General features: G+C 44.6%; 1 protein-coding gene across 1 annotated transcript in view; it reads left to right on the forward strand.

Moving 5' to 3' along the window:
- Positions 1-4739: 4739 nt before the first annotated feature.
- Positions 4740-14179, forward strand: part of SGCZ (sarcoglycan zeta) — a 522215-nt gene continuing 512775 nt past the window's right edge. The window contains 1 exon segment of the mRNA XM_069789380.1: positions 4740-4837. Coding sequence (XP_069645481.1) covers positions 4799-4837 — 39 coding nt within the window. The 5' untranslated portion in view covers positions 4740-4798.

Consider the following 14179-nt stretch of genomic DNA (forward strand, 5'->3'; position numbering starts at 1 on the left):
TCAATGCTGAAGTCTGTATCCCTAGCCTTAAATGCTGCATTTGTGGGTTTGTGGGTTTTTTTTTTTAGAATGGAAAATAACCTATGAAATGTATCAAAAGAGCTGTGTTGGCTTTTGAATTATTCTCCCCTTCTTACTAATAGTATGTTAGGAAAATTGTCCTCTGTATTTTAAAAGGATGACAAACGAGAGAACGTAACACCTGTGGCTTCACCATGAAAGATTCCATCATTTTCCATGGTTTCATTATGATTGACATCTTTTTTCAGATGCATATGTGTAACTCTGGCTTGAGTTCAATCGTGTCTGTATTAAGTTACTGAGCATGTGGTCCCACATTCAGCCATCTAACTTCAGGAACTCCCTGTACAGTCAGAAGGAAACAGTCACTTCCAGAGATGATTCAGACCTTTATGAAATAAGTCACCTTCTGGAAATGTTTATCTTCCTGCATGAGCTATACCAAGAGCCTAAAGCAACACAGTAAATTATCTGTGCCTAGAGAAGATAAACCCACTCAAGAAGGTCTTCTAGGCAACTCTGTCTTGGAAACTCCTCAGTCTGAGAAAAAGTCTCTTTCAAAGATGAGAGCAATGTGCTGACAAGAAGACAAAGCACTCCCAGCCATGTTGTTTGGGACGTAGGCCCATCTCTGCATCTCTGGAAAGATAAAGAAATCATGATAGCTATCTAGCACTGGAACTACTGGGCCTGTTTAAAAAGCATGATTTGTTGCTGGAAAGCTGTACCTTCTCGCTGCTCCCAGCACAGGTTTGAACTGCACTTTCTCACTGTTTGGATGTATCACAGGGGGAGTTGGCTGCAATCCCTGCATTAGCTTGCTAATACCTTATGATTATCAAAATGTTTTTGCAGACTTTATTTAGGAAAATATGTTCCCCTGTTATTTGCCCGCAGTCTGGAATGACTGAAGAATTTAATTTTTTTTTATGTCCAGGAGGCAACTTTTCCAGATTGGGTAAAATTCTGCTGTGACCTGAACGGCCATTGAAAAGTCCTGCGTATGTTCTCTATCCTGCTCTTGTACTTCAGAGTCAACTCGGCTACAAAAACCTACACAAGGATCTGCAGAAAGCAAGTCTTTTTAGCCTTAATAAAAGGAAAAAAAAACCCACAAACAGCATAGAAGACTAAATACCAAAAAATAACCTAAACTTGACCTTAACCTAAGTCAAGTACTTCAAAGTTAAACACTCACTTTTTAAGGACGCTTATTCTTCCAGGATTCTTCTCTCATACAGTCTTTAATTATATACTGACAATACAATCTTTAATTACATCCTGTATATAATCCGTAATTATGCTTACCAGGAATGCCTGATATAGGAAGCCTGGGGTGCAGGAAAGACATAGGACTAGGCAGTGAATGACTTCTGCATAGTGGTTTGCTAGCAGAGAAAAAAAGAGCTGGAAGGCTTAGAAGATGAATGAAGCAGATGAACACATGAATAAAGGTGACACAGTAGCTAAGGCAGTTGGGTTTACACCAAATAACAGAATTCTTTCATTGGTCTACCACATGTTGACCTGCTGAACAAAAGGCCTAAGGTCAAAGTCACTGCTTGGTGACAGCAGACTGCTGCTTGCTTCGTGTTCTTCATTTCCAGACGCTCATTTGCAAGCACCAGGCTCAGGACTCATTTTCAGAGCTCAGACTCTGATTTGCTTAAAGATTTGCTAGTTCCTCTTTGGATCTAGCCTCTTGGCTTGGTTTCAGTTTTCCCCTGTATTAATGGTAATGATAATATTTGCCCTTATAGTAAAATTTTGTGTTGACACTTGTGCAGAATACAATTGTTAACAGTGCTGAGTGAATCAAAAAGCCCTCTTTAAGGAAAATAATAACTCCAGACTGTATGCAATGACTAAGACATAGGGCCATACATGAATAATGAGGATGAAAATGTCAGCCCTGTCTTCTGAAGTAGGGCCCTGCAATGAGAAAAGAGATGTCTTACAGATTATACACAAGATAAAAAACTAAGATATTTGAAGCCACCAGGAGTTTGGTATTAATTAAGTTTGGAGTGCCTGCCTTAGCAACAAAAAACACTTTTAAATTCACTTGTTAGGTTATATTATCTATGAAGAGTGAAATATATTTTAAAGTATTATTTGACTGACTGTCAAAATCAATTAATTTTGCCTTGTTTTCTAGGGAAATTAGGCTTGTATGATTGCCCTGTCCATTTTCCTTGTCTTTTCCCTGAACTCTTGACCAATATAAAGCAAATTCAGCACAGGATTCTCAAATGTGTCACATCCACACACATTTTGTGCCAATATAAAAACAAACTGAGGAGTGCCCCATCGAAGAAAGTCTGCAGTGTGGCAGCAACAAGACAGCAGAAGGTCACAGTTCTGCAGGCCCTCTGTTTTTATAAAGCTGCATTTTGTGCAGCTACTTGTTGGCCTGCTAAGCGCCATGCAAAGAGGTGTGGATGCATGGAGAGGCTCAGGGGTCTTCTGGTTATCCAGTGGCACAGGTCAGGGCACCAAGGAGCTCTCATGTTATGTCCCCTGGTTCGTGTCACACACTGGGGCAGTCCTCTTCCCAGCACTGCATAGTGACACATTTTGGGAGGCTTACAAGTGCCTTCCGAGAGACGTTTTCCTTCAGCATGGTCTCTTACAGAAGTCTTTCCAGGCTTTTTATTTGGGGGGTGGGTGGGGTTGGGTGTATTTTTCTGTCAGGGAAAACCAGTCCTTTAAATTTCTACAGGTCCTACAGCAGCTTGATTTAGTGTCCACTTTGGCAGTCTTTTCTTTGGGCATAAGTCCGTTGGCTCACACAGGAACGCTTTAAGTCTTTAATCTTTACAAATTGCAGTTCTAGATTAATGATAATAATGATATTTACAGTGTATTCACAATGAACCTGGAAGTCATGTACAATTTGTGCGGAGAGGAGAAATGTCATTTGCCCATGTCTGCCTTGCATCCGTAGAATTTTCCAGAAGATGAGGGCTATATTCAGTCTTCAGAAATGGCTATCACTGGCCATCACCCAGGGCTTAAGCGTATGTTAACCTTGAAGTGTTGGAAGCTGCAAACAAATCTATATTGAACTGGAAACGAGGTATGTACTTTGAGCCATTAGATCTGTCTACTTATGTTGAACTACCAGGAATACCAATTCTATTTAGTGTAGAAAGGAGGCGATAGTACTAGAAAGTGATAGTTCTGAATTTGCCATTCATGGAGTTAATAAATAAGGCCCCCAAAAGACTGCTGGCAGGAAACAAAAAATCACAGCCTTGTTCTCCAAAACTGCAAGTGACAGATTTACAATAAAGTACCGTGATAAAATCAGAATCTCGGTGGGGACGAATTTGAATTTTTAAATCTAATTTTGATTCTCTTTGGAGTGATGTGATAGCCTCAAGACGGTGAATCCTCTGGAAAAGGAGCTTAGGTAAACTAACACCCTGAGAGAGACTCGTACTTAATCCATGTGCCATCAGAAATGCTGCTCCACCAAAGCTGCAGCGCATTAATGATACACTCAACAGCTGCACAAAACCCGTGCGCTTCAAGCCAAAGATTGAGAAGTTTCACATCACCTTACTAATTTAGACACACCTGCAGAGAGAGAGAGAGGGGGAGATTTATTTTTTGCAGGGAGCAACACACGAGGCGGTAACGGTTTTTAAATTGGTGAGTGCGGCTGTTATTCAAGACACGTGGGGCTAGCGACAGGAGCCATTTGGCGAGGGTGGCGAGGGCCGGGGGCCGTAACCACCCCCCCCTCGGGAGGGGGGGCCGCAGCGGGGCGGTGCTGGCGGCGCGGCGGCGTTAAGACCCGGGGGCTGCGCTGCTGGGAAAGGAAATGTTGGGTTTTGAGAGCCGGAGAAATCCCCCCCCCCGCCCCACGCCGCCCCCCCCCGTGCGGGCCGTGAGGCGAGAGGAGGCAAGTCAGTCACCTGGCGGTGAAGGACAGTAAAACAGGAACGAAGAGGGAAATCTCTCCCTCTCTCCCTTCTCTCTTCTGCAAGAGATCCACCTCCTGTTTTCCTCCCAACTCTTCTAGCATAACCTTCAAAGAAGACCATCCCCTACAGACTTTCTTATCTTTTTTTTTTTACTATTAATGTTATTATTATTATTGAGAGAATACCTTTAGCTGCAAAACAATTTTTGAGTCTATGCAGGACTTGGGGGATTTTGTTATCTTGCCAGCGAAATTGTTCGTCGTTAATGTCTTGCGCTCACAGGGTGCTAAATTAGCTACCAGAGTAGGCATGACGGAGAAAGGCTTTTATCACGGACTATTCTCTTCAGTTTGAACACATTTGCTTGAAATCTGCTGCATGATGCTGTCCAGGGAAGCAGGATTTTTTCTCGGGATGCAGCGATTCGCCGGTTTCTGAGCTTATTGCAGAAGAAAAAATAATCTTTAAACTGAGTGGATTTTTTTAATTTTATTTTTTTTGTGTGCCGTCTCCTCCTTTCATTGCCAGAGGACGCGAATCTCTTTCACCAGGGAAGGTTCACCTGTCGCTTTAATTCTTAAGAGAGTTCTTTTTTTAAAAAAAAAAGTGAAATATTTTTATTTATTTATTTATTTATTTTAACCGGTGGAGGCGTGATCGCGGAGAATGAGACTGAGGGGAGCTGCCAGGGTTTGGAGGACAAGGCTGAGTTTAGGCTGGAAACTGAGAGACTAGATTCCCCCCAATCCCTTTTTTCATCCGTACCCCCCCTCGCCCCCCCCCCCCTTTTTTTTTTTTTGGCACAACTTCCCTAGTTTCCCCTCCGCTCCGCTCAGTTTCCCTCTATGGACAGATCGGCGAACCTGGACGCGGAGGAGCTCAAGGTAGGCGACCCGCCGGGTGCCGTCATTACGATTTGGGTGGGATGCCGTCCTGCCCTCCTCTCCCCGCCGCTGCCGCTGCCTGGCCGCGGGGGCGGGGGCTGCGCGGGGCGGCGCGCGGGGCGGCGCGCGGGGCTCCCGCAACCCCGGGCGGGGGGCGCGGGCGCGGAGCCGGGCGCAGCCCCCCCGCGGTGGGGGGGGTGGGGGTGAAGCGCTGGAGGGCAGCTGCCAGAGCCGAGCGCGGCCGCGAGCATCGTCTTAATAGCGTTAATAATAATACTAATGACGATGATGATGGTGATGGTCATGACGGCGGTGGCGGTGATGGTGCTGCCCGTGTGCTCTCGGCGTTGCATCAGCGCTGGGGGCAGCGCTGGGGGCAGCGCCGGGCGCAGCAGGCATCTCGCCCCGGGAGGAGGCGGCAGCGGACCTGCGGGTTTCCCGGCAGAAGTTGGCTCTGAAGCCTTTCTCGCCTGGGCATCTCCTCTTCCTCCTCTTCCTCCTCCTCCTCCTCCTCCTCCTCCCCTCGCCGCCGGGAGCGAGGGGGGAACCCCCCCCCCGCCCGCCCCCGGCGCGGCGCCCGGGTCCCCTCCCCGGGCCGAGGAAGCGGCGGCGGGATGCGGGGCAGGGGGCGCCGGGTCGGCCCCCGGCTCCGGGGCCGCTTGAACAATAAAACTTTGCATTAGGACGGTGCGAGTGCGAGGATTCCCCCCCATCCCTCCCCTCCGCCCCCCCGCCCCAGCTCTGGCTCCCTCCCCGCTGAAAGAGCATGCCTGAGAGCGCTGAGCATGCTCCTTTGCGGAGATGGAGAGCCTGCCCACACCTGCCGTTAGACCCCCCAGCCCTGAGCGGAATTTGCCTCCAATAATAATAATACTAACAACATCATAAATCTCTCCAGCCATCTATACGGGGGTAAAGAGGGTGGGGCGGGGAAGGCAGCGGCGAAGGGGGCCAGCGCGGCGGGGCCGCCGGGCGGGAGGGGAGCGACGGCCGAGCGGGAGCCGGAGGGACCGCGGGGGGACACCCCCCCCCCCCCCCCCCAGCTAGCCGCGGGGGTGGCGGAGCTATCGCTGCTCGGCTAAGGAAGCGATGGGGGAGGAAGGGGAAGACAGCCTTCCTCCCCCGCCGCACGCACAGCCATCCCCGGGACACCCACGCAGGGCGCCGGCTTCCCCGCGGCTGAGGAGGGCTCTCCGCTGGGGAGGGAAACTCCGGCCGGCACTGAAGTGCTGCCGTGGGCTCCTTCCCTTCGCTGGCGAGCCAGATCTGAAAGTACTTCAGCGTACTTGTCTGTAAGACGTGAAGGAATAAACAGATTCACCCCCCCCAGCCTGGCTCGCAACTCGCACAGATCCCCTCAGGAAAGGCACACCAGAACTGTAGCAGGGCTCGGGTGTCTGCCGTGAGGGAAGCGCAGGACGGGGAAGGTAATAAAACAATCCCTTGCTTGAGAACCGCCGCTCTGCCTGGCGCTTCCAGTCCTGGCCGCCACGCCGCGAGCGCTGCCTGCCTCAGCTGGGAAGCCCCCTCCCTCCCGCCTTCCCCGGCCTTTCCAAGGTTTACAGCTGGTGTGGGAAAAGACGGGAGCCGAGCCTTCCAGTTGAGGCGGGGGAAGTTTTATTTTAACTCTTTATTTTTAAAGGGTTTTAAAGAGAATATGCTGGTGTGGGAAAAGACGGGAGCCGAGCCTTCCAGTTGAGGCGGGGGAAGTTTTATTTTAACTCTTTATTTTTAAAGGGTTTTAAAGAGAATATGCTGGTGCTAAAAGGGGACGGCGCTTTGCAGGAATCGTCCTTAAATTTAGCCTGAGGCACGTCCCGCTGCGAGCGGGGCATCCGGCGCGGGGCTGCTCTCGGGGAAGGGGCTCCCGTTAATCTCGTAGTTCTCTGCGCTGCAATTAAGACTAATGTTGCAGCGTGTACAGGCTGGGCGACCTTGAGCACAGCAGCGTAGCCGAGAAGTGGCACTGCTCCTAAGCATCAGCATTCCCCCCGCCAAGAATGAGACGAGCTTCCAAAGGAGGCATTTCGGCGGATGCTCTTAGGACCTGGGCAGCTCTCTGGGAAGAGCCACTCCGGCACAGCGCTTTTCCTGGCTCCCCCGGGTGTTTTATTGATGCCTGGCTGCTGGGGAGTGATTTCAAACGCCAGCGGGGTGCCGCACGGAGCGCAACCGGGAGCGCTGCCCGGAGCGGGGCTGCCGGCGGGCTGCTCCCCCCCCCGGTCACCGGCAGGGGGTGGTGCCGGCCCGGCCGCTGGCCCCCGGCCGCCGGGAGGGGTAGGGATGCGAGGGGGGCACAGCTCTTGGGGGCTAAAGCAGTTCCCAGCGGGGGACCTCGCTGTAGCTGGGCACGATAAAGAGCGGCTCCAAGTCGGGAAAAGCTTTCGTCCGTTTGTGGCTGGTGTGGGGGGAGCTGAAGTCACCTCCGTGCTCGACGGGGTCGGGGCACGCGGTTAGCGGGCAGCCGGAGGTCCCGGGGGGTCTGTGGGTGAGCTCTCCCCACATCACGCTGCACGGAGGGCTGATGTGAAGAACGTCAAATATGGTAGCAGTGAGTCACAGCGGAACTTGCCAGGAATTTTGGAAACGGGCTGGGCGCTGTCTTTCGTGATACTGGGTTTCCTCCGTTATGACAAACGTATGCCAGTAAGCATCAAAAAGAATAGTGATAACGTTCCTACTACAAGTCGAGTGTGCTGGCACTAATGATCGTATGTGATAATGATACTGGAAACATATACTCCGTGATAGCAAAGGCTTCCATACATCTCCGCTCAGGCATTAAATAGAAATTTGAAGTCTGGGTGTTAGTTATTGCTCCGATTGTAATGAATTCTGAATTACACACATATATATAATGATGTGTAATGAATATACATTTTGAAAGGTCATCTTGTGAAAAACTGAACAAGCATCATGTGTGCAACACCTGCTAATGAGGGTAGGTGTGCTTCCCCTCACTAGTCCGTGCACGAATTCCTGATGAAACAGATCAGTACTGAAAACAGAGACTAGTCTTCCAGAGATTTTGAGCTGTTCTGGTTTTCCTTTGATCTGTCTCATCTTCTGTCTCAGATGCATACAAGAACTTTCCTCAGACTTTTTAATTCACAAGCCTGTGGGGCTTTTGTTTTAAAGGAGTAGGACTGAAAACACAGACAAAATAATTCTGTCGTAGTCGCACCGTAGTCTTGAGTTCAGTGTTGTGAAGCACTTTCTGTTACCTAACAGTATGTGTGATTGTCTACACCTACATTTTGAACATACATGAAACTGTATGGCTGTGTGAGTATTATGTATTTTATAGGGCTTTGTAATTTGTGTGTGTGTGTGTATAAAATATAATCAATTAACTTACACACTTTGCATTTAATGTATGGAAAACTTATGTTGAGACATTTGTATTTAATTGCTTCAAATTGTCTGAATTTGGTTTGCAAAGAAGAGTGGAGAGGCATTTGTGTTTGCTGGACCGCTAATGACTTGAGATTTTCATTGACACTGAGTAGGTCATTACAGATTTTGCCCTTCATGTTTGTCCAGTCGTACATACAATTCCTTTAACATATATAGCGACCATTTCTCTTACGTTTGTTTAGTAACCACTACTTGTGTATGGTCTTAGATAGTGGCTGATAATATTCCTTGTAGTCTGTAAAACACTGATACTTTTCTGGAGGAAAGTTGGTTTGTAATCAAATGTATAACAGTGAGATTATTAGCATGATGGAATAAAAACCATCCTGGAAACCATTTCTTATTACTTGAAGATGCTGTTTCAGTGAGAATTTTTCATTACAATCCCAAGATGTTATTTTTAATAGTGTGTTTAAGTATCTTGAAATTATCACTTTTAATATGCTAAAAAAATTAAACACTGTACACTACTTCTGAATCATCTTGTAAACATTAGCTGAATTTCTTTATTCAGTTCGTGAGAGAATATTTTTAGTCTGTTTACAGTTTTACATTTCCTGGTGATATAAAACTACTTAATATCTGCATGAAACTGGTCACAGATGAGGTTCTGCGATAATAGTCTTCCAATGCTATTTATGTAATTTATGAAATATTTGATAAAGAAATTCAAACAAGGAAACCACAAGAATTTAAACAAGAAGTTGATTCAGTAGTTTTGTGGTCTTAAACATGTAAATCACTTCACTATTTAAATTAACAGGAGAACTAATACCCAGAGGAATTCTGTAATTTTTTTTTTTTTTTTTTAAAAGAAGGAGCCAGAGAAGCTCGTGTGCTTGGTGTGGTGTGGGAGGACTTTTGATGAGACTGGGTAGGTGGTTATATTTCTGTTTTAAGTTAGTCATTCCATAATGAAAAGTATAGTACTCTATAACACTCAACATACTCATACGAAAGTCCACTCCATTTATTCATGTCTCTGCTTGTGACATGGACATCTTAGTGTGGATACTAAGGGGTCTGTCTTTTTAATGCAAAACCTGCTCACTCCTACCCTTCTCTACCTGTGTCCCTCCAAGAAACCATCACGGTTTACTAGGGCCCTATCAGCAATACTAAATAAAGACAATTAACCTTTGCATTCACAGTCAGAGAATTCAGCCTTTAAACCATTCTTCATGAAAGGTCAAGCTGAAATGGTTTTAAAGTAATATACATGCAAATTCCTTTTTTCTGTGTTCCTATTGTGGGATTTCTTCTCCATCTCCCAGGATGTGTAAGGAGTAGACATAGTCCAGGAGGCTGGAGAGAATTCTATGCATAAGATATAGTTGTTCAGCAGACATAGAAAAAAGGTCAAGACAACGTCTGTGCTCTCACTATACGCTTTAGAAATCATTCCTGTACTATCACTACCAAGAAACAGGACTAACCTGTGGCCGAGCTTTTTGATATTGTACATTACAGCTTTGCTAAGCTCAACACTCTTTAAATGGGAAATACATCAAAATCTGAAGGCTTGGTTAACGGGAAAAAAGCACTTTATCCTCCTGTTCTCCATGGCTTTTGGGATAAATATTGCTGCGTGTTCCTCTGCCACTGTATTCTGCACTTTAAAAAAATAGATGCAAGAGATTTACATAAAGGTTAGCAACACATTTCTTTCTTCCTGAAATGGAAGAGGTTAGTGTGTGATGCTACTGTAAGCTGGGTTGTTTCTATAGGTCTGAATGTAAGACTTGGAGGCAATGTATAACTCATGCTAGAGCCTTTCAAAGATAGATCAGTGTAATGTGAAGACATATTTGGGAGTCCCAGTCATGCTTTCTTACTTTGTCCCTTAACCATTTGGAGGTTGGTAATGCCTTCCCAGGTTCCTGATTAGGCCCTGATTGTTTGTAAGGTATAATGGCAGAAATGTCACAAGAGACTTTTCCTGTGACATCATTTTGCCTTATGCTATTTTATATAAACTTCGTAAATCCATGTTCAACATAGTTGTTTCTACATCCTCTAAGGATCTGGGATTCCAAAGGACAAAGATAAGAATTCAAATATTGAAAAAAAAAGCACACTGAGTTACGAAAAGACTCTTTTCTCTCTTTGACATGGAAGTTGCAGGGGCCTCTCTGTAGGGAAAACACTCTAATTTTCTTCTCTCTTCCTTCAGAAGAAACCTGGAGAACACGGCTTGGAAGTTGTACCTTTGTCTTTTTTTTTAAATACTCTGTACATTTAAAGAGCTTACAGAAACCTTCTTAACACCCTGTTGTACTGTTGGCTGCAGCCATATATAATGTCATTGTAAGCCAAAATTACTTAACAGTCCAAGAAGGAAGATTGACACCTATCTACTAAGCCATCAGATCCTTTGCTAATTCTAAGCTATTAGATGTTAACTCTTTGTTCCACAACAAAACCCTTCTTTGTGAAGAAAGATGTTGTGATGTTGCTATTCCTCATCACAGGAAGGAATGCCTGTTGGCTAAGCCACAGCAGTGAGAGATGCAAAATGTGAGGCTTTATTCTTGGTTAGCAGTATTACTGCAGCTAATCACACAAGGCCGGATTTACAAAGGTACTGAGTAAGTCAAAGCAAGCTTGTGGTGTTCAACAACTTTAAGAAAAAAAAAGTGTTCTGCCTGTACCACCCTTCTTATACCTCTAGACAACACGTTAAGTAGGATTGTGTGATTTAACTCCTGTGTATTTGCACTGCTTGAAAAGTACTATAGGAGGATGGAGTATCTTTCTGCAATTTTAAATTAGCAGTACTTTGTTAAATAGGTGCAGTTACATCAGCAGAAGTACATCAGTGATGTGTTTAAAAATCAGTGCCACAAGCAGTAGAATGCCTCAGGCATAAAAATCTGGCCTTTAGCCATATTTCTTTGTTTTATCAGTCCTCTTCAGTTCATCTGGGCAGCATGGTCTGGAATTTATAGGTTCCACCTTCCTGCTCCTACAACTCTTGGACAGACAGAGTATGTTAGTGGCTGCCACTACTGAAAAATCACTTTCTTTCCAGTTTGTAACAAGGTAATTGTGTACATTTAATGGAAGCACATAAACTGAAAACACAGTTAATTTGAATTTGTGCTTTCTAAATGCGTCGTTCTTTGTACCATGATCAGGGTGGAAAGTGCAGATTGTTGAACCAGATCCACATAGTATTTTTGCTATTTTCACTCTTCAAGATCAGAGTTGATGGTACTTGTAATTCTCAGTTATGTAGGTCTTCTTCTACTCAAAATTATTCATTAGGTATTTTGAGCTGCATTCAAGAAAGGGGAAAAAGTTGCTAACTTCATATTGAACACAAGCAATGCAATTGCCCTGGTTCAGTGGTTACATGGCACAACAGCTCTTTAAAATCAGTGTAGGTTTTAATTTAGAAAAACCTTTATGGAAAATCAATTTAACTTAAAATAGCAAAATTATCCGATTGGTACATTGGTAGTTGATGTATTATGGTATGTTGGGACCTGTAGCTGAGAAAAAATGCCATAAACCACTGAAATTACAGGTAGCATTCTTTCCAAGTGAAGTTATTCAGTAATACTAAATATATTATTTCTAGTAAAAGCTAGTCCACATGCGCAAAGCACTCCATAAATGGCTCTGCCTTTTAACTAGTTGAAGACAAGTAAATTAATTGTGTTAGAGGAAGGTTTCACGTTTGCTTAACTGAGTTGCATTTAACAAATTGCTAACAGACATAAAACAATCAAAACTAAAAGTAAAAAATCAATAGAGCCTTTGCTGCTTTATAAACTAGTATGTTTCTGCACATAGATCAACCGAGATGACAGAAGTTGAAAGGCAATCTAGAATTTCAGGAGTTACCTGTAATAAAGAGGGAGAGAGCCAGCTGAATTGAGCCTCAGAATCTGGGTTTTACCTCGCATTCGATTTAAAGCCTTGTATTGGAAAGGGTGTTAAATCTGGACTCAGAAAGGTGCCTAGCCATCGCACATCCAGCCTGCACGCTGTGTGCTGGGAGAGGGTCAGGGCTGGGTAGCCCCCTCTCCACTCTCTGTCTGTCCCGATTGCACTTGTGGCTCGGGCATAAACATGGTTTGGCTGTAAGTAGCTTTGGAAGTAGTCAAGCCATTAACAGGCTCATTATGAGAGCTCAAAGTCCTGTGTTTTCCAGGAACATTCATTATTTCCTTTAGGAGCTGCTACAAGGAAGGTGCCTGCAGTGCAACAGAGGCTCAGTCCTGGAAAGCAATCTGCAAAGACCCCACGTCACCCACCAGGCACTGAGCGTCTGCAGATGCCTCAGTTTTCCCTAGTAATGCTGCTTAGGCACATCATGCTAATGAGTACACATTTGCTTGCATATTTCCCATCTGGACTGAGAGGAGTATTTTAGGATTTATGCTGCTTAAGGGCATTGAAATTCATCTACCAGATATGTCGGATTCTCCTGAGGACTGTGATCCAATGAGGGTGCTCAAACGATGAATTCTTTGCAAGCATGAGTTCAGCGCACAACAGTAGCCCCAATGGGTTTCACTTGATAACTGGCCAAGAAAGGTAAAAATGCCCGGGTCTTCCCTTTAATGGGACTTTTTACTATTAGCTTAAACTACACATATTTTTAACAATAAAAGGTGATTGTAGCACAACTTGGAAGGGTTGTTTCTATTTTGAAGAAAAGATTGAGCCAATTTTCTGTACTCAAAGTGATTGCTTGAGTCATCATAGTCCAATAAAACATATAAGAATGTGAATCTCAGTCCAGTAGAGAAACTCCTGTCAAGGTTGTAAGGCTTCAGGAGGTATGTGAGATTTCAGTGTGCATCTTTTTTTTTTCTTTTTTTTTTGGTGGTAATTTGTCTTGGCTAATTCAGGAGTCTCCCTGCTGAGCAGACTGGCTGTTGTAAATCCTGTTCACCAGGTAATACATGTGTGAGGAAGGAAGTTGAATGATCTATGCCCCAATAAACGGCAGAGAGCATTTCAGAATGCATTACAAAGAGACTGGAAGTTTTTCCAAGAAGACTACTTAGCCTTAAAGCTGAAACTCGTGGCATCATTTATTACTTTCAATAGTTTGAAAATTAGCTGTGAATAAGTACAAACCAGGAGCCACTCACTATAAAAATACACTGTACCAAAATGACACAAAATCCTAATCCTCTCTGAAGTTTAGAAGAGTTCACGCAAAAAAGAAAAAGACAAGAATTGGGACTAAGATCCATCTGTGCTTTGTTTTGCTTGAGTCATCACCAACAGATGGCAAATACTCTGTAGAAATCACTCAGATGAGTTACTCCAGTTTGTGGCGTACCTAAGGCATCTACCCTTAGTTCTAACCTTATATTCTTTGTCAGAAACTCAGTTTCCTCTGGAGGTTCAGACAGGTACCAGCACGCAGGCTTGTGCATAATTATGCCTTCAGATGCAGTACCTGTTATGTAAATATTGGTAATAATTATCTTCCCTTTTATTTCTTCTGAAACAATAGGTTTGAGTCCTAACACAAGACTGCCTAGCTGTGTCAAACTTTATAGGCGGTTGCAAAAATAGCTAGCAACAAGCTGGTATTGACTGTCACTTCCTGTAGGACTCAAGTTCACAGACACTATTTCAGATATACATCAGTTTAGAAATATTCTACATGCCATTTCCCAATGACTTCTGCAGTTGAGCAGACATGAGATGAATGTAAAAACTGTCTGTCGCGTAGATTCATGTTCCCACTTCATCTTCATGCAGGGAAGATTATTATTCCATTTCATCAATGTTTTATTAGATTTTCCTGAAAAAGTTGGCAAAAGAATATCATTCCTCAGAGACTAACAGCAAGTTAGTTAGTGTGTGCTGTTTCCCCACTACTGGCATTGACATTCTCATTTCTGTAAGTATATCTTGTTTTCAGGGGAGCGAGATACTATTTTTAGAATTGATCTC

Source organism: Haliaeetus albicilla, chromosome 1 (genome assembly GCF_947461875.1).
Source record: "Haliaeetus albicilla chromosome 1, bHalAlb1.1, whole genome shotgun sequence".
NCBI lineage: Eukaryota > Metazoa > Chordata > Aves > Accipitriformes > Accipitridae > Haliaeetus > Haliaeetus albicilla.